The following is a 20,312-nucleotide window of genomic DNA, read 5'->3' on the forward strand; positions in this document are numbered from 1 at the left end:
AGTAACAAACTACATACCCTCAAGCTTCCAAGTCGAGATTATTATCCTCAACTGGTTGTTTATCAACATGATAATATCATCTAACGTTATGCATTATGGAAGGAATTTACAAAATTCTAGGGTGAGTTCGAGAGTAACAGTAAAGGTTAGGAGGCATGGTAAAGAAGAAGAAACAAAAATACCAGCAATGTGATATACTGGAAAAAGTTTAAGCCTTAGTTTAGTTCTAGAAGGACCACATATAAATTATGTAACCTTAGCAAATCATTGTATTTTTCTGGGCATTAGTTCAATTAAAAGGCTTGAACTAGAAAACTTCTGAAGTTCCTTTCTTTTCTAAAAGTGAAGACTATTATATTTTAATAATCTATACAAGCAGATGTCTTGTGTACACTTGCCATGCATGTCCTTATTCTAATCACCTAATTATGAAGAATGAGTGGACTTTAGAAGGTAGATACGAGGTTTGTGACAAATAATATTTTCAATGTTAATGGAAAACCAGAGTTTTGCCATACTGCACCCTCAGCAGTACGATATGGCAACAATGGGAATAGAAGACAGAGAAGCAGTAGACAAAGAAGAAAGAGGGTGAACCAAGGATACAACTGGTTGGTTATTTAAAGTAGTAAAGGAAAAAAATCAATCGAAACATGAAAGAATTGGAGAGATTTTAAAAATGTAGTTTTTAAACACTATTAACAAAAAAAGACAACAGAGACATAAATAGGAAGATCCCTCCCAGCACTAAAAAACGGGTAGTAATCCAACAGCTAAGTGATCACGCCTTACAGAATGACCACAGCCATGAGCCAATAAAATAAAGCCTGCTGTAAGAAAGTTAACACGAAGAAAAGAAAAAAGTGCATTTAACACTACACAAAGCAATAGGACATGATGAGAGATACCAAATGGCAAACGGGAAGAAAGAAACATAAACTGAAATCATATTTCTTCTTCATAAAGCTTAGTGTTATTTGATGTCACAAAAAAGAAAACTGACTTCCCCAGATATTGATGTACAGTTTGAATACCATAAAAACAAAGTGAAACTGACTCCTTCAACATAATGGGAAAATGATGAAAAGACTATTTATTACCTCTATAAAAATCTCATCACATTGCAGTGTATTCAAATGTACATCCACCTCACTGAAAGGCTCAACTATCAATTAATAATCATTTCTCAGAAATAAAAGAAGTAATCTGTCCAACCATATGACATTCTAGAAAACAAAAAATTATGCAGAAAGTAAAAAGATCAGTGGTTGCCAGGGGTTGAGAATTGTGAGATGAACACACAAAGCGAAGTGGATTTTTAAAGCAGTGAAAATACTCTGGATGATATAATAATGGTGGATACATGTCATTACACATTTGTCCAAACCCACAGAATGTGCAACACCAACACTGAACCGTAAGGTAAACTATGGACTTTGGGTGATTATAATGTGTCAATGTAGGTTCATCAATTATAGCAAACATACCAGTCTGGTTAGGAATACTGATAGTAGGGGAAATTACACATGCATAGGGGGAGGAAGCAGATGGGGAAAACTCTGTACCTTCCTCTCAATTTTGCCGTGAACCTAAAACTTCCCTAAAAACAAAGTCAATTAAAAAAAAAAAAAAAGAATCTGGTGAAACTAAACTTAATCATCATTTTCTGTGTATTACTGCCCACTATTAAAATGAGTCATGGGCTTCCCTGGTGGCGCAGTGGTTGAGAGTCCGCCTGCCGATGCAGGGGACACGGGTTCGTGCCCCGGTCCGGGAAGATCCCACATGCCGCAGAGCAGCTGGGCCCGTGAGCCATGGCCGCTGAGCCTGCGCGTCCGGAGCGAGAGGCCCGCGTACCGGAAAACAAAACAAACAAAAAAAAAAAAAAAAAAAATGAGTCAGAAGTAAATGACCAAGTAAATGCTGCTTAAAAAAAAAAAAATCAAAACACCAAAACACCTTTCATTTGTCTCTAAAGCATAAAATTTTCATACTACAGAAATAATATAATACTTTCAGAATTTCACTCATCTTTTATACTGGAAAAGTTATAAAATTTTTGTGGTACTAATAACAACTGTGTAGCAGCTATGTAACCGTGTAGCAAAAAAAAAAAAAAAAAAAAGAAGAGAACACAAAAATAAAACAGAATTTGAAGTAAAAAGATTTGGATCTTATTACTTTGGATAGGTCATTTGCTTCTCTGAATCTCAGCTTCTTCACCTAGAAAATGAGAATGATATTGGAAACCCATCACACTGACTATGAAAGGATTAACTTAGAAAATATTTGAGAAAGGTTCCCTCCTTCGATTAACTTGATTAAAAACCTGAGCCAGATCTGCCCTGCCCTTCAGCTTAGAATCTAGTGAAGGAACAGATAAATCATAACTGAGAAGAGACATTCATATACACCAAACAATGGGAACCCTCAAAATCTCTAGTAGATGAGAGGCTACATAGTGCAAGAGACTATAATATACCACACAATTGTTTGTAATCATTCTAGTTCCTATAGAATTGATTCATCAAACAAAATGCATGGGCAATTTGTCAGGGCTAGTATTCCTCTCTGTTTTTTCTAATGACAATTTAAAAAACTAGGCAATTCCAAGCTAAAAGGAGTCACAAAGAATGGAAAGAAAAGCAAAAGCTTACTACATTGTGAGTAGGCCCAGCTGATAGATTGAGGAGTTTAGCAATTTTATTCTTTGATGCTAACATTTCTCGAAGTGAATTCCACAAACTCTTGTGGGTATTATATGAAAAAATGGTTCTATTGTCAATTAAATTTGGATTCAGATCTGGGACTTCTCACTATGAAGCCAGTATCCTTCCCACTATCCTACAGGTACTGCAATCTACTTGTAGATACTTTTACTTATTCAAGAAACATTCACTCAGTTCTTTCTCTATGCCCGGTAGTGCTCTGAATAGGATCAGATATGGGCACAGCTCTAAGGAAGCAAGAATCTACAAACTACTGAAGAAGTGCCAGCATCTGAAGGGTGCTGTGTGGAGAGAAGTACACCATAGAGCATGCCAACCTAATAAGAGGGGAGTGAAGCGATGGGCAGGTAACACATCAGGGAGAAAGTAACATTTAATTGGAGACTGGAGGGGAGTGAAAGAAGCCCAGTAAAGGAGCCTGGGATGTCAAGTGCAAGGGATGTTCATTTGCACAAGGTAAGGGGAAACCACTGAAAAGTTTTAAGTAGGAAAATAGCTTGACTGGGTGAGCCTCATCAATTCTTTACACCTTCTTTTATAAAATAATACATATGCTTTCCAAAGTATTTCAAAGAAAACTTCTGAATAATCCATGAGAATTGCAAATTTCATGGAATTCCTTTTTCAAGATGGCTAAGCATGAAGTAACGATACTCTGCTTCTTCAAAAGAATCTGAGTTCTCTCTGAACAGTGTAACTGTAAGCAAAAACCAAAACAACGAAAGTCTGTTTTGTTTAAAGAATATAGTCTTCCCTGCTGAAAGAACTCGGCTCTGAGGGAGATGTACACAAGACGTGAGCTATGAAGCTGGATGTTCAGGAGACAGATCTCAGCTGCACTTGGTTGGCATCTGTGTCCATTCCATTGTTCTTATTGAAATAATACACTCCCACTTTTAATTATGAAAATTTTCAAACATGAAGAAAAATTAGAAAAATAGTGCAATGAACACTATATACCCTCACTTGGGTTTAATATTACCATACTTGCTTTCTTATTCTCATTTCTCTCTCTTCAACATATATTTTTCTACGTACTTCTTCTTGCTGGCCCATTTGACAGTAAGATGCAAAGACATGTCACACCTAAGTAATTTAGCAGGAAGGTTCTGACAGTAACAGTTACGCTGCGTAATCATAATATAAGATTAATATACTTTAAATATTTTTATTGTACAAGAAAATTATTATAGAAAAATTAGAAAACAGAAAATCATGAAGAAAATTCAAACTATCCATATTCACAACACACAGAAATAACCAGTTACTAATTTAGTATTTAACCTTTAAGGCCTTAATATAACAATGTTTTATCCTTTCAAAAATATACTATTTTATTTTGAAACGTATCATTCTCATTTCTTTTCATGTTTATATTTATACAATCATTTTTATTGTCTATACAATATCCCAATTTATAGATATACCATAATTTATATAACCAATCTCCTGAATGTTGGATATGCAGGCTCAATCTCTAATTTTTTGCTATTTATAAACAGTTCTTCAAGAAACAGGACAATATTTTTTAAACAAACCTTACTGCCTTTTTGGACTTAGTAATCAAGCATACTTAGGGTTTATGTCTAATAAAGAAGGTAGTAATAATTTTAAAAGCCAAGGACAAGTTTTCATGTCATATGGTCAATTAATTTGTGAAAGATTATTCTGGAGGTCATTAGGGTTTAATTTCAATAAAGAAAGTGAGGCATACAATAGTTCAGATTTTAAAATACCACCAAAAATAATTTTTCCAACTGAGTTCCCCTTTATTAAATACTTATTTAAAAGAAAGGCTTAGTTAATCAGGAACATACCCCTCTACAGTGCATTTTTCCAAAGGTAATATGCTAAGAAAATTCCATGATTATGCCAGACATCATGATGTTAACTTAGTTCCTTATCAAGAGTTAATCCAGATGTTTATAAATTATTAAAGTTCCAGCATATTCAACAATTTAAGATCTTGATAAAGTTGAAAGAAAGAAAAGGAAAGATATTGAACATAAAATTCTCAGTATGATGTCCTGTAAGAAAGAAAAACCAAAGAAAAGGAAGAAGAGATAATATAAGAAACTACATCATTCAATAAAGCCTTGCCACCCAATGTTAATGAATACAATTCAATGATTCATTTAATTTTGGAAAAGTAGTCTTCAGTGGGAATATTACAGAAGACTTTCAGAGATTATACTTATGACAATTAACTGACCATCTATTAATACTATGAACCAGCAGCACTAAGTAGTAGACACGATTCAATTTATTCTCCACAAAGGACTTATGAGGTAAAGTGGATTCAGAGAGGTTAAGTAGTTTGCTCAAAACTGCACAGCTAGTAAGTGGCAGAGGTCAGGATTCGAATTCAAATTAGTTGTTTCTGAAGTGCTGCCCTTTCCATTACCCGAAGCAGACTCCCATGGCAGAGGAAGGTAGAGGAGGAGACACATTGGGACCCGCTTCTACTGAGCAGGACAACTCTCTAGGTGGGGAAAGTTGTGCAATCTCACTATCACTCAGATTCCTCCAAACCCCAACTAAAGGATTTCACATAGCAAGAAATAGCTTACTGGTAGGATAACCTTTTAGAAAGGTTCTATCTGCAGGCAAATTTGAGAGGTAAGGTCTGCAGTATACCTATAAATATGCCCAAAGTTGGAAAGCTTTAAATGGTTTTCTGTTTACAATCATAAACATAACATATCAACCCAACAGCAAACGGTACCTATAAAAGTGCACCGTTGGCACACCTCCTACTCATCGCCAGCCCTTTTAAAATCCAGATTCCAGCAAAGGCAATGACAATGGACATTAACATGTTTCAGTAGCAGTAGCAGTAGAAGCAGCAGCAGCAGCTTAAGAATTTATCTCAAAAGACAGAGTGACAGTTAGAACCAAACCAGTCTGAGCAATCAAATGAGAGAAATGGTGTCAGTTAAATAGGATGGCCTCTGTCAGCTGGATCCTTACCTGCACAGGCAACACATTCTTCTCTGCAACTTCTACCTCACCTGACCCCAAAACACACACACACACACACACACACACACACACACACACACACACACACACACTCCTATTTTCCTAGGCATTTATCATTGGCTAGGTGGTCCTTCTAGAGCATTATTTCCCCAAATATGGTCTGTGCACTCCTGGGGATCCCCAAGATTCTTTCTCGAGGTCTTCATGGTCAAAACTACTTTCACAATAATAGTATTATGCTATTTTCCTTTTTCACTGTGTTGATTTTGCACTAATGGTACACAAGTAACAGTGGGTAAAACTGCTGGGCCTTGGTGCAGATCAAGACAGTGGCATCTGATGGTACTAGTCATCACTGCATCTTCACAGACACACACTCATAACAGAAATACATGCTGGTTTCATAAACAGAATGTCCTTGATGAAGTAAAAATTATTAATTTTATTAAACCCTAACTCTGAGTAAGATATTTTAATATTCTTAGTTATAAAATGGGAAATAAGTACTTGTAATGCATATTGATATATTAAAGTTGTCTCAAGGAAAAGCACTTGTGTGATTGAGTCATGAGCTCACCTAACAGCTTTTTCTCATGGAACACCATTTTTACTTGAAACAAAATGATTGACATATAAAATATGGTTATTCAGATTTGGTATCTGGTAAACATTTGTTTTTTGAAAATAAAAGAAGCCTGTCATTTCAAAAGAAAGAAGGAAAGAAGGAATGAAGGAAGGGAGGGAGGGAGGGAAGTGTTTCTTACCACACATAAGAATTAGAGCAGTCAAAGCAAAATTTAGAATTTTGGAAAATCTGTACATGCTACCATGTGCTTGAAGGCTTCCGAATACTTAAGACTTGCCTAATGAGATCGGTGATGACACTAACACATGTGGAGGATCCACGTAACTCAGTGAGCCAATATTTTCCAAGTGATTTGTGCAACATGTTACAGAATCACGCATGGGTAAAAGATCATTCAAAGTGCAAGACACACCAATGGATTTTAATGCGACAGAATAAGAGAAGTTCACGGAGATGATTTTAAGTTCCACAACACAAGCCTTTAAAAAAAAAAAAAAGACCACTTTTTGAATTTTACTGTAGTAACAAATAATATCCAGAATTATTTACAAAGGCTGGTTAAGAACTCTCCTCTTCTAACTGCATACCTATGTGAGGCCAGATTTTCTTCTAATTCAGCAATCAAAAGAACATGTTACAGCAGGATGAATGAAGAAACAGACATGAGGACCTGTCTCCTCTTGAACCAGACATTAAAGAGAGTTTCAGAAATGTAAAACAATGTCTCCCGTCTCACAATATTATTTCTGATTAGAAAAATGTAGCTACTTTCTATAAAAATATGTTGTTTATGTTAACATGTAATGGGTTTCTTATTATTATTTGTAACAAATTAATAAATATTGTTAAATGTTCTCAGCTTTAATTTCTAATATAGTAAATAGCTACAGACACAACCCACACAAACGAAAGCTTCCCAGGGTCCTCAATTATTTTTGAGATGATATGGAGTGTTGAGGCCAAAACGTGAGCACCAATGATCCAGAGGGCCCTGCTCCTCAGAGGCTGCATTAGCTGTCTGTCCTGACGCTTCCCACCCCACCTTCACTCAGGGTCCTCGCCACTTCACTGCGTGCTCCCTAACAGTAAAAGTTTCCTACAGAATAGGCTGTGACCCCATACCTGCGTTACCCTATAGCACAAACACAAATCACTAAACCTAGTGTGGGAAAGGGCTGAATTAAATCACGTGATTTAGAGACGGGCGCGAGCCGCGGCTAAAAGCGCGGACCCCAGAGACGGGCGCGAGCCACGGCTAAAAGCACGGACCCCAGGGACTGGCGGGAGACGCTAAGGCTGCTGCTGCCGCCACCAAGGGGTCTGTGTGTGAGCACAGGTCACTATCCACACCCCTCTTCCACGGAGCCTCTGCAGCCCGCCACTGCCAGGTTCCCGGGATCCAGGGACAACTTCCCCGGGAGAACGCACGGCGGGCCTCAGGCTGGTGCAACGTCACGCCGGCCTCTGCCGCCGCAGGCCCGCCCCGCACTGCGTGCCCCTCCCTCCCCCCGGCCTGAGTGAGCCAGAGACCCCCGAAGCAGCGGCTCCTTTAACCCCGTCCTGTCTGAGCGGGAACAGACGCCCTCAGGCGACCTACATGCAGAGGCGGGCCAAATCCAAAGCTGAGCCCCAGGAGCTGTGAGAACAAAGAAGAGAAAGGGAAATCTCTCCCAGCAGCCTCAGAAGCAGCGGATTAAAGCTCCACAATCAACTTGATGTGCCCTGCATCTGTGGAATACCTGAATAGACAACGAATCATCCCACATTTAGGAGGTGGACTTCGAGAGCAAGATCTATGATTCTTTCCCCTTTTCCTTTTTTGTGAATGTGTATGTGTATGCTTCTGTGTGAGATCTTGTCTGTATAGCTTTGCTTCCACCATTTGTCCTAGGGTTCCATCCGTCCATGGTTTTTTTAAAAATTCTTTTCTTAATAATTAATTTTAATAATTTTATTATACTTTACCTTCTTTCTTTCTTTCTTTCTTTCCCTTTCCTTCCTTCCTTTCTTCCTTCCTTCCCTCCCTCCCTCCCTCCCTCCTTTACACAACGAATCATTCCAAATTGAGGAGGTGGTCTCTGAGAGCAAGATTTATGATTTTTTCCCCTTTACCTCTTTTTGTGAGGGTGTATGTGTATGCTTCTGTGTAAGATTTCGTCTGTATAGCTTTGCTTCCAACATTTGTCCTAAGGTTCTATCCGTCCCTTTCTTTTTCCTAATTATTTTTTAATTCAATAACTTTATTATACTTTATTTTATTTTACTGTATCTTCTTTCTTTCTGTCTTTTTTCCTTCCTTCCCTCCTTCCTTACTTCCTCCCTCCCTCCCTCCTTTCTTTCTTCTTGCCTTCTTTCCTTCTTTGCTTTCTTCCTTCCTTCCTTCCCTCCTTTCCTTCTTTGTTTCTTCCTTTCTTTCTTCATACTTCTACTAATTCTCTCTACTTTTTCTCCCTTTTATTCTGAGCCGTGTGGATGAAAGGCTCTTGTTGCTCCAGCCAGGAGTCAGGGCTCTGCCTCTGAGGTAGAAGAGCCAACTTCAGGACACTGGTCAACAAGAGACCTCCCAGCTCCACATAATATCAAACGGTGAAAATCTCCCAGAGACCTCCATCTTAGCACCAGCACCCAACTTCACTCAATGACCATCAAGCAACAGTGCTGGACAACCTATGCCAAACAACTAGCAAAACAGGAACACAACCCCACCCATTAGCAGAGAGGCTGCCTAAAATCATAATAAGGCCACAGACACCCCAAAACACACCACCAGACGTGAACCTGCCAACCAGAAAGACAAGATCCAGCCTCAACCACCAGAACACAAGCACTAGTCCCCTCCACCAGGAAGCCTACACAACCCACTGAACCAACCTTAGCCACTGGAGACAGACATCAAAAACAGTGGGAACTATGAACCTGCAGCCTGCAAAAAGGAGACCCCAAACACAGTAAGATAAGCAAAATGAGAAGACAGAAAAACACACAGCAGATGAAGGAGCAAGATAAAAACCCACCAGACCTAACAAATGAAGAGGAAATAGGCAGTCTACCTGAAAAAGGATTCAGAATAATGATAGTAAGGATGACCTGAAATCTTGAAAATAGAATGGACAAAATGCAAGAAACAGTTAACAAGGACCTAGAAGAAACAAAGATGAAACAAGCAACAATGAACAACACAATAAATGAAATTAAAAGTACTCTAGATGGGATCAATAGCAGAATAACTGAGGCAGAAGAACGGATACGTGACCCGGAAGATAAAATAGTGGAAATAACTACTGCAGAACAGAATAAAGAAAAAGGAATGAAAAGAACTGAAGACAGTCTCAGAGACCTCCAGGACAACATTAAATGCACCACCATTTGAATTATAGGGGTTCCAGAAGAAGAAGAGAAAAAGAAAGGGACTGAGAAAATATTTGAAGAGATTATAGTTGAAAACTTCCCTAATATGGGAAAGGAAAGAGTTAATCAAGTTCAGGAAGCACAGAGAGTCCCACACAGGATAAATCCAAGGAGAAATACGCCAAGACACACATTAATCAAACTGTCAAAAATTAAATACAAAGAAAGCAGCAAGGGAAAAACAACCAATAACACACAAGGGAATCCCCATAAGGTTGAGAGCTGATCTCTCAGCAGAAACTCTGCAAGCCAGAAGGGAGTGGCAGGACATACTGAAAGTGATGAAGGAGAAAAACCTGCAACCAAGACTACTGTACCCAGCAAGGATCTCATTCAGATTTGATGGAGAAATTAAAACCTTTACAGACAAGCAAAAGCTGAGAGAGTTCAGCACCACCAAACCAGCTTTACAACAAATGCTAAGGGAACTTCTCTAGACAAGAAACACAAGAGAAGGAAAAGACATATAATAACGAACCCAAAACAATTTAGAAAATGGGAATAGGACCATACATATCGATAATTACCTTAAATGTAAATGGACTAAATGCTCCCACCAAAAGACACAGACTGGTTGAATGGATACAAAAACAAGACCCTTATATATGCTGTCTACAAGAGACCCACTTCAGACCTAGAGACACATACAGACTGAAAGTAAGGGGATGGAGAAAGATATTCCATGCTAATGGAAACCAAAAGAAAGCTGGAGTAGCAATTCTCATATCAGACAAAATACACTTTAAAATAAAGACTATTAGAAGAGACAAAGAAGGACACTACATAATGATCAAGGGACCGATCCAAGAAGAAGATATAACAATTGTAAATATTTATGCACCCAACATAGGAGCACCTCAATACATAAGGCAAATACTAACAACCATAAAAGGGGAGATCAACAGTAACACATTCATAGTAGGGGACTTTAACACCCCACTTTCACCCATGGACAGATCATCCAAAATGAAAATAAATAAGGAAACACAAGCTTTAAATGATACATTAAACAAGATGGACTTAATTGGTATTTATAGGACACTCCATCCAAAAACAACAGAATACACATTTTTCTCAAGTGCTCATGGAATATTCTCCAGGATAGATCATATCTTGGGTCACAAATCAAACCTTGGTAAATTTAAGAAAATTGAAATTGTATCAAGTATCTTTTCTGACCACAACGCCATGAGACTAGATATCAATTACAGGAAAAGATCTGTAAAAAATACAAACACATGGAGGCTAAACAATACACTACTTAATAACGAAGTGATAACTGAAGAAATCAAAGAGGAAATAAAAAAATACCTAGAAACAAATGACAATGGAGACATGACGACCCAAAACCTATGGGATGCAGCAAAACCAGTTCTAAGGGGGAAGTTGATAGCAATACAAGCAGGAAACATCTCGAAAAAACAACCTAACCTTGCACCTCAAGCAATTAGAGAAAGAAGAGCAAAAAAACCCCAAAGTTAGCAGAAGGAAAGAAATCATAAAGATCAGATAAGAAATAAATGAAAAAGAAATGAAGGAAACAATACCAAAGATCGATGAAACTAAAAGCTGGTTCTTTGAGAAGATAAACAAAATAGATAAACCACTAGCCAGACTCATCAAGAAAAAAAGGGAGAAGACTCAAATCAATAGAATTCGATATGAAACAGGAGAAGTAAGAAGTGACATTGCAGAAATAAAAAAGATCATGAGAGATTACTACAAGGAACTCTATGCCAATAAAATGGACAATCTGGAAGAAATGGACAAATTCTTAGAAATGCACAACCTGCCAAGACTGAATCAGGAAGAAATAGAAAATATGAACAGACCAATCACAAGCACTGAAATTGAAACTGAGATTAAAAATCTTCCAACAAACAAAAGCCCAGGACCAGATGGCTTCACAGGCGAATTCTATCAAACATTTAGAGAAGAGCTAACACCTATCCTTCTCAAACTCTTCCAGAAAACTACAGGCCAATATCACTGATGAATATAGATGCAAAAATCCTCAATAAAATACTAGCAAACAGAATCCAACAGCACATTAAAAGGATCATACACCATCATCAAGTGGGGTTTATTCCAGGAATGCAAGGATTCTTCAATATACGCAAATCTATCAATGTGATAAACCATATTAACAAAATGAAGGAGAAAAACCATATGATCATCTCAATAGATGCAGAGAAAGCTTTTGACAAAATTCAACACCCATTTATGATAAAAACCCTCCAGAAAGTAGGCATAGAGGGAACTTTCCTCAACATAATAAAGGCCATATATGACAAGCCCACAGCCAACATCATTCTCAATGGTGAAAAACTGAAAGCATTTCCACTAAGATCAGGAACAAGACAAGGTTGCCCACTCTCACCATTCTTATTCAACATAGTTTTGGAAGTTTTAGCCACAGCAATCAGAGAAGAAAAGGAAATAAAAGGAATCCAAATCGGAAAAGAAAAAGTAAAGCTGTCACTGTTTGCAGATGACATGATACTATACATAGAGAATCCTAAAGATGCTACCAGAAAACTACTAGAGCTAATCAATGAATTTGGTAAAGTAGCAGGATACAAAATTAATGCACAGAAATCTCTGGCATTCCTATACACTAATGATGAAAAATCTGAAAGGGAAATCAAGAAAACACTCCCATTTACCATTGCAATAAAAAGAATAAAATATTGAGGAATAAACCTACCTAAGGAGACAAAAGACCTGTATACAGAAAATTATAAGACACTGATGAAAGAAATTAAAGATGATACAAATAGATGGAGAGATATACCATGTTCTTGGATTGGAAGAATCAACATTGTGAAAATGACTATACTACCCAAAGCAATCTATAGATTCAATGCAATCCCTATCAAACTACCACTGGCCTTTTTCACAGAACTAGAACAAAATTTTTCACATTTTGTATGGAAACACAAAAGACTCCGAACAGCCAAAGCAATCTTGAGAAAGAAACATGGAGCTGGAGGAATCAGGCTCTCTGACTTCGGACTATACTACAAAGCTACAGTAATCAAGACAGTATGGTACTGGCACGAAAACAAAAAGATAGATCAATGGAACAGGATAGAAAGCCCAGAGATAAACCCACACACATATGGACACCTTATCTTTGATAAAGGTGGCAGTAATGTACAGTGGAGAAAGGACAGCCTCTTCAATAAGTGGCGCTGGGAAAACTGGACAGATACATGTTAAAGTATGAGATGAGATCACTCCCTAACACCATACACAAAAATAAACTCAAAATGGATTAAAGACCTAAATTTAAGGTGAGAAACTATCAAACTCTTAGAGGAAAACATAGGCAGAACACTCTATGACATAAATCACAGCAAGATCATTTTTGACCCACCTCCTAGAGAAATGGAAATAAAAACAAAAATAAACAAATGGGACCTGATGAAACTTCATAGCTTTTGCACAGCAAAGGAAACCATAAACAAGACCAAAAGACAACCCTCAGAATGGGAGAAAATATTTGCAAAGGAAGCAACTGACAAAGGATTAATCTCCAAAATTTACAAGCAGCTCATGCAGCTCAATAACAAAAAAACAAACAACCCCATCCAAAAATGGGCAGAAGACCTAAATAGACATTTCTCCAAAGAAGATATACAGACTGCCAACAAACACATGAAAGAATGCTCAACATCATTAATCATTAGAGAAATGCAAATCAAATCTACAATGAGATGTCATCTCACACCAGTCAGAATGACCATCACCAAAAAATCTAGAAACAATAAATGCTGGAGAGGGTGTGGAGAAAAGGGAACACTCTTGCACTGCTGGTGGGAATGTGAATTGGTAAAGCCACTATGGAGAACAGTATGGAGGTTCCTTACAAAACTACAAATAGAACTACCATATGACCCAGCAATCCCACTACTGGGCATATACCCTGAGAAAACCAAAATTCAAAAAGAGTCATGTACCAAAATGTTCATTGCAGCTCTATTCACAATAGTCCAGAGATGAAAACAACCTAAGTGCCCACCATCAGATGAATGGATAAAGAAGATGTGGCACATATATACAATGGAATATTACTCAGCCATAAAAAGAAATGAAATTGAGCTATTTGTAATAAGGTGGATAGACCTAGAGTCTGTCATACAGAGTGAAGTAAGTCAGAAGGAGAAAGACAAATACCGTATGCTAACACATATATATGGAATTTAAGGGAAAAAAAATGTCATGAAGAACCTAGGGGTAAGACAGGAATAAAGACACAGACCTAGTGGAGAACGGACTTGAGGATATAGGGAGGGGGAAGGGTGAGCTGTGACAGAGCGAGAGAGAGTCATGGACATATATACACTAACAAACGTAAGGTAGATAGCTAGTGGGAAGCAGCCGCATGGCACAGGGATATTGGCTCGGTGCTTTGTGACCGCCTGGAGGGGTGGGATAGGGAGGGTGGGAGGGAGGGAGACGCAAGAGGGAAGAGATATGGGAACATATGTATAACTGATTCACTTTGTTATAAAGCAGAAACTAACACACCATTGTAAAGCAATTATACCCCAATAAAGATGTTTAAAAAAAAAAAAGAAAGAAAAATGGAACCAGACTGAAGACATGTTACATTAAAATATTATAAAGCACACAAAAAAATCACGTGATTTCATAAGAAAAAATAATAAAGAGAGAAAAAGTGAATTTATAGAACTCAAAATGCGAGCGTTATCATCATAGAAGCAAAATAACTACATAAACCCATTTGGTCACTGAGCCAGGTTCCAGCTTGGAAGGGAAAATGGATGCACGTGATTTGGAGGACAGGACAAAGCGAATAAAAGAGAAGCAGGGCTTCCCTGGTGGCGCAGTGGCTGAGAGTCCACCTGCCGATGCAGGGGATACGGGTTTGTGCCCCGGTCCGGGAAGATCCCACATGCCATGGAGCAGCTAGGCCCGTGAGCCATGGCCGCTGAGCCTGCGCGTCCGGAGGCTGTGCTCCGCAACGGTAGAGGCCACAACAGTGAGAGGCCTGCGTACCGCAAAAACAAAACAAAACGAAAAAAAAGAGAGGCAAAAGCAGCATTAGTCCATGCAGGAAAAGAAATCCATGCCAGGACTGTTATGGAAGCCCAGACACCAGCAACCTGCCAGGTCTCCGCAGTCACCTCTGTTGCTTGACACCGACCACTTCAAATACAGCCCCAGCCATGCTGCCAGGCAACTGTCACCAAAAACATAGGCTTCACATCAAAATAACTCAAAGAAGAATTGTAAAATGTGAAAATGAAATGAGTCTGATTTTAAACAGAAAAATCCAGTTATAAGTAAATAATAATTGTAAATAAATAATTATACAACTATTTGTGTGGACATACATAAACACATAGGCCACCTTTATATTTTTACTTTGCTTATTTAAATGTATATGCTGGCTGACTGTGCTGAATTTAGGTGGCCAGTTTTCTTGATCAGAAACCAATAAACTAGAACCTGTACAACATTTAAATAACCTAATCATATAAAAAAGATTTGAATTTTTAAAAATATTCTTTAGATTACAGATACTATAGAACATAACATGACAACAAAAAAACTACAAATATTTATTAATATTTTTATCACAGAGAATTCTTGGAGCTCAAAAAAATCTTATGACTGCAACTTTGTAGCAGATAATAATTAAAATTTTAGAAGACATTACTAGTTTAAGTTTATTCTTCTCCACTGCCCGTCCTCTACAAGTAAACTAAAATGTAGGCACATGGAATTCTCAAGGATGCAATTATTTTGAATAATCAAGTGTTCTATGATTGGATTCATCTTTTCTATGCTGAAATACACGTTTTAATGCATTCTGAACAATAATCACTGCCTTTTAAAAACACACTATATCAACCATAGTTCAATTACATGATAATGTCTCAGGGCATTACTCTAAACTTATCACTATGATACACAGAAATAATACACTTTCCCCATCTCCTAGTTGCCCTCCTTCCACATACAAATTATACACACAAGCACACACATACAGACATAAAATCTGCGGAGCAAATTATAAGTTACATTTTCAGGGTGGCACAAAGACGTCTTCTAAGAACTACAGATCCAGAATGGAAGGCTGCTGATTTCACTCTCACCCTTAACCATGTCTGCCACAATTCCGCATGGCCCCCAAAACACAGTGGGCACAGAGAGGGGTGCCCACTGACGTCAAAGACTACACTGTTAGGTTCCGGGGCTGGCCTGGGACTTCAGAGCTCTCTCTCCTCTCTCTTCATCATTTACTTGCCTCTTCTGTACAATCAGGACATGGTGCTAAGAGTCTCTGGCACTATTTTAAGCCCACCTGTCCTCAGCGTGATTCTCTGCTGCCCTTTTCTTTTTGCTTCTCTCCACTTTTCTTTTTGCTGTGTTGTTTCTGCTACACATATTGGACTGTGTCCCAAAAGCCATCACTTTCTGTAGATACTTCTAGTCAAGAAGATCTCCTTTCCTTCTTTAGGGTGCCCATTATTCCACAGCCATCATGTATAATGCTTGATCTGTTCTTGGTTATATGTTTCATTTGAAAGTATTTAAGACGCTATTCTAAGATGACAACTACTAAGTTGACCTACGCTTTTCAGCTTTAGCCAGAAAATTTCCAAAATAAGAAATCATGCTGCATGGCTGTCCTTTTGTTTTCCACCTTTGTATAATAATCACAGTATTATTCTCTGACCTGCTTAAACTAACACTTCTTCACTCACAACACAGTTATTGTGCTAAACACTGAGCTAGGAGCTAGGGACACAATGATAAAGAAAGTCAAATACTACGGCTCTTGAATAAAAAGCTTCAGCAATTTAATCCAGTTACACAGTTTACCAAACACAGTCCAGCTACTGAGAACCACTTAAGATTCACACACAATAATCTGGCTATCAAAATTAGGAGTATTCTTTCAAGTCTTTTCAAGAACTTCTCTACATGACAGATAAAACCCAAAGTTCTCTGAAGAATATTTAGCTGTTCATTCACTAGGGCACAGCCCTCCCTCATGGGAGAAATTACACAGGAAGTTGTAAGAAATGAAGAAAACCCTTTAGGAAGCAATTCATGGCATAACAGATACTATGGTCACGTCACCCTTGCATCCAATAAAATCTTATAGCATTCAAGCCACATTCCAAGGACTTTTTACGTTTTAAAAGGCCACATTTGATGCGAGTTACAGGAGGGATTTTTAAGAGGAGGCCCTTAGCCTTCTGTAAAACTGCTACACCCTATTCCATCTATTAGAATAGTATATAAAGTAAATCACAGTTATTTCACAACCAAACATTAATCAGTTTCCACTTTAGATATTTAACTTAGTTTGGGAAAGTGTACTTATTCAAAACTTTTCTAGAGTAAGAAACTGGATGCTATAAAACTTTACCAGAGAGGAAACAGTCAAGATTAATTCTTAATCTTGGAGTCATTTTGTAAAATTAGAAACTCCTTCTCTTGGAAGAATTTGATTTCTCTATGTTGTTTTTATCTACATACCTGTGTGGCTACGGATATGAACTCTCAGTGTACCACTGCTGGCAAACTTCTGGCCACAATATGGGCAGATTTTCTCCTTTTCTCCTGTATGTGTCTAAACGGAAAGGAATAAAAAAGGTTGAGAACAAATATAAAGAACGAGGTTAAAATGATTAAGTGCCTCTGACAACAGTAAATCCTTTTTTTCCCAGGATTATGTTCCTTTAAAATGATTTAATATCACAATGAGATTTTAAACAATTTATCATGGTTATTCCCACTGGTTCAAAAAAACCTCTTAGAATCATGTGTTAGTGTTAATTTGAAAATAACTCTGCAGTTTACATTTTAAGCCTTTATGGAGCCCCCATCTAAAAATGATTAAGTTATACAAAACCAGTATACGTTAACAAAACCACATAATCAAAATGGGGCTACAGCTGCCCTTGACTGCTGCCAAGAAACACTTCCTTAGAAGCATTTTTCACATTCTTTGTGTGTATTTAGTGCTTGAGGACAGAATTAATCTCAATAAAGTAATCTGTTACTTGCATTATGTTTGTCAGACTGGATTGATTTTACTGCAAAGCAAAAAGGAACATAAATCTGATTTGATCTTTAAATTCAGCAGGTGTTAACTGAACAGTCAATTTGAAAGATCACTGCTGCCTTCAATACCTTTAACCTGGACATAAAACCACCACACAAGAAAAGGTGAATGAGTATCACCAAAGCCAGTTTCAATACAATGTTAAGAGAGTTCAAAGAAAAAAAGAGTGACCTCTCCCAAAAAAGGAGGCAGGTGAGGTGTTTTAAACTTGTCTCACAATCTCATCAGGCGACCAGTGTTTCTACCAACATCAAAATAGGTCATTCCAATAAATGAGGCGGCAGAGCTACTTTTCAAGTCCCATTGGTTTTGAAACTTAGGAGAAGGGAAAAGGAGAAGGAAGCAATTACTTCAGATACCTGCACATTCTCTCAGACCCTTTTTAGAATTGTTAACTTCAATGATAACCTAACTATGAACAAAAGCATATAGTGGATCATCTGGGTTACCACCACCGCCACAAAACAGAACTTCCAGGGCCTGTGCTTGCCTTTGTTTTTACGCAAATTACTGGCAAATATTATTATTTGAATTGCCATGAGCTAATGTAGAAAGAACAGGAAAGGTTTTTTAAGAGGTTTTTTAAAAAGGTTTTTTAAAAATGATGTGTTCCCAGAAAGAAAAGACAGGCTAGCTGGGATAGAGAAAAAAGGGTGGGGTAATTATGTCAGAACCTGACAACCTCGAGGAACCACTAACTTAGCAAAACATTCTCATCTTCCATATTAAATCAATTGTTAACTTTAATATAATTGGTTTATAACCTTATTGGTTGATATTTAATTTATAAATTTTCATATTTGAATTATAATCTATATTTGGATATACACTATCATATTTGTAATTTTTAAAAGAGTTATAAATGAAATATCTTAGTCAACTTCAGTGTCCTCTAGATGTTTTTCCCTTGAAAAAGATCTATATTACATTCAAGTTTGAGGAATACAGTCTAATCAACAGCCGCACTAGCCAATGATACTGTTTACAACAAACATCTCCTCGATTCTTCAATTGGCAGCACTTAACTTTCTATTTTCATTACAAGTTCTTATACAAAACAGTTATACATTCTTTACACCTCAGTAAGAGCTGTTACTCCCATGGTCCACATTATGGTTCAATTTAAAGGAAATGGTATAACATTTTAACATATAACAGACCTGTGTTCTTCTCACTCCCTGACAGAAGGGACAAAATATGGCAATTCTTTCCTGATTAATATAACGTTGTTTGGGAATGGTATACATCTATTATTACAACATGGGATTATTCCAAACAGGAAACTACCAAGTTCTTTGTAGTATGTTTATAAAATCCACAGGATTTCTTTTGCTGCTACATAAGTATTTCATTGTTCACCTACTTATATTCAGTTACTTATAGTACTTCAGTAATTTAAGTTTCAAACTAAAGGATACTATGGCAATATTAATTAAAATAATTAAAGTGTTCTTTTTGGCTTAATTAAAAAATATATATTATTATTAGGTACAGAATTTGACTGGCTGGTATTGTAAGATATTGAAAGTATAACACTACAAAATCTTAAATATGGTTAGAAAGCATGGAAACATCACTATGAGAACAATATTGGATAAACGTATGAGACAAAAATGAACAATGCACCACAAAATATATTCTATGATAATCTGTTATTGCAGACAAACAACTATATCTTTCTTGAAAATTCACTATACTTTCCCTCATTGATTAAAACATAATAAAAGTCTATTAAATTCATGAAAAAGTAATCCAATCAAAGAAAAGTTGAAAGATTATTCTATTCAGAGCTTTGAAAAGAGAAGACAGTATCATTATTAATCAGCATTAAAGATACAAGAAAAGAAAGTTACTCAGTCCAGTTCTTTTGAAACAGCTGTATTAAGGACAGGTACCAAAATAAAAGTCATAATGACACAGAAGCCACTTCACATTCACTAGGCAGGACACGCCGAGCAGCAGAGACTACCACACTTCACAGTCATTTCTGAAGTCAACATTAAAACTTTCAACTGCATGAGTTATAATATGAATTTTGCTATTTAAAAAATATACTTAAAATGTATTTAATCAACAAGTAAAAATAACCTGTTGATTTGCTGGAGGTAATTAGCATAACACAAATAAGATAATCTCCAAATCACCATCAGTATGAACGTCATTTTATTCAAGTTGAGCAAATACTTATCAAGTCCCTGTTCTGTACCAGGAATTTCCCTGGGTCCTTGGGATGCAAGATAAAGAAGGACCACTCTAATCCTAGAAGAAGTCAGTCTAATAACTTGTCAATAGATAGCTGAACTAGCTTTGAAAAATAAAACTATTAAAGCTCTACTCAGTATCTTTAAAAAAAGGAACCTACGTTAATCCAAAAATGTATAAAGTCGAAAAGCTCCCGTTCATCGAGTACACTGTAAGACCCACCTATCAGCATAGTTTAGGACTGTGAAGCACCCATACCTGAATCTAGGTTTGCTTTCATATGACAAATATATTC

At 37.2% G+C, this 20,312-nt stretch overlaps 1 protein-coding gene across 3 annotated transcripts in view; it reads right to left on the bottom strand.

Annotated features, from left to right (window-relative positions):
* The window catches only part of PRDM5 (PR/SET domain 5), a 207,191-nt gene that overhangs the window by 62,532 nt on the left and 124,347 nt on the right, over positions 1–20,312 (bottom strand). For all 3 annotated transcript variants that reach the window (XM_065877615.1, XM_065877616.1, XM_065877614.1), the window contains one exon: positions 17,227–17,320. In XM_065877615.1, coding sequence (XP_065733687.1) covers positions 17,227–17,320 — 94 coding nt within the window. The remainder of the gene's footprint in view (positions 1–17,226; positions 17,321–20,312) is intronic.

The sequence above is a fragment of the Phocoena phocoena genome, chromosome 5, assembly GCF_963924675.1.
Source record: "Phocoena phocoena chromosome 5, mPhoPho1.1, whole genome shotgun sequence".
In the NCBI taxonomy this organism is placed as follows: domain Eukaryota; kingdom Metazoa; phylum Chordata; class Mammalia; order Artiodactyla; family Phocoenidae; genus Phocoena; species Phocoena phocoena.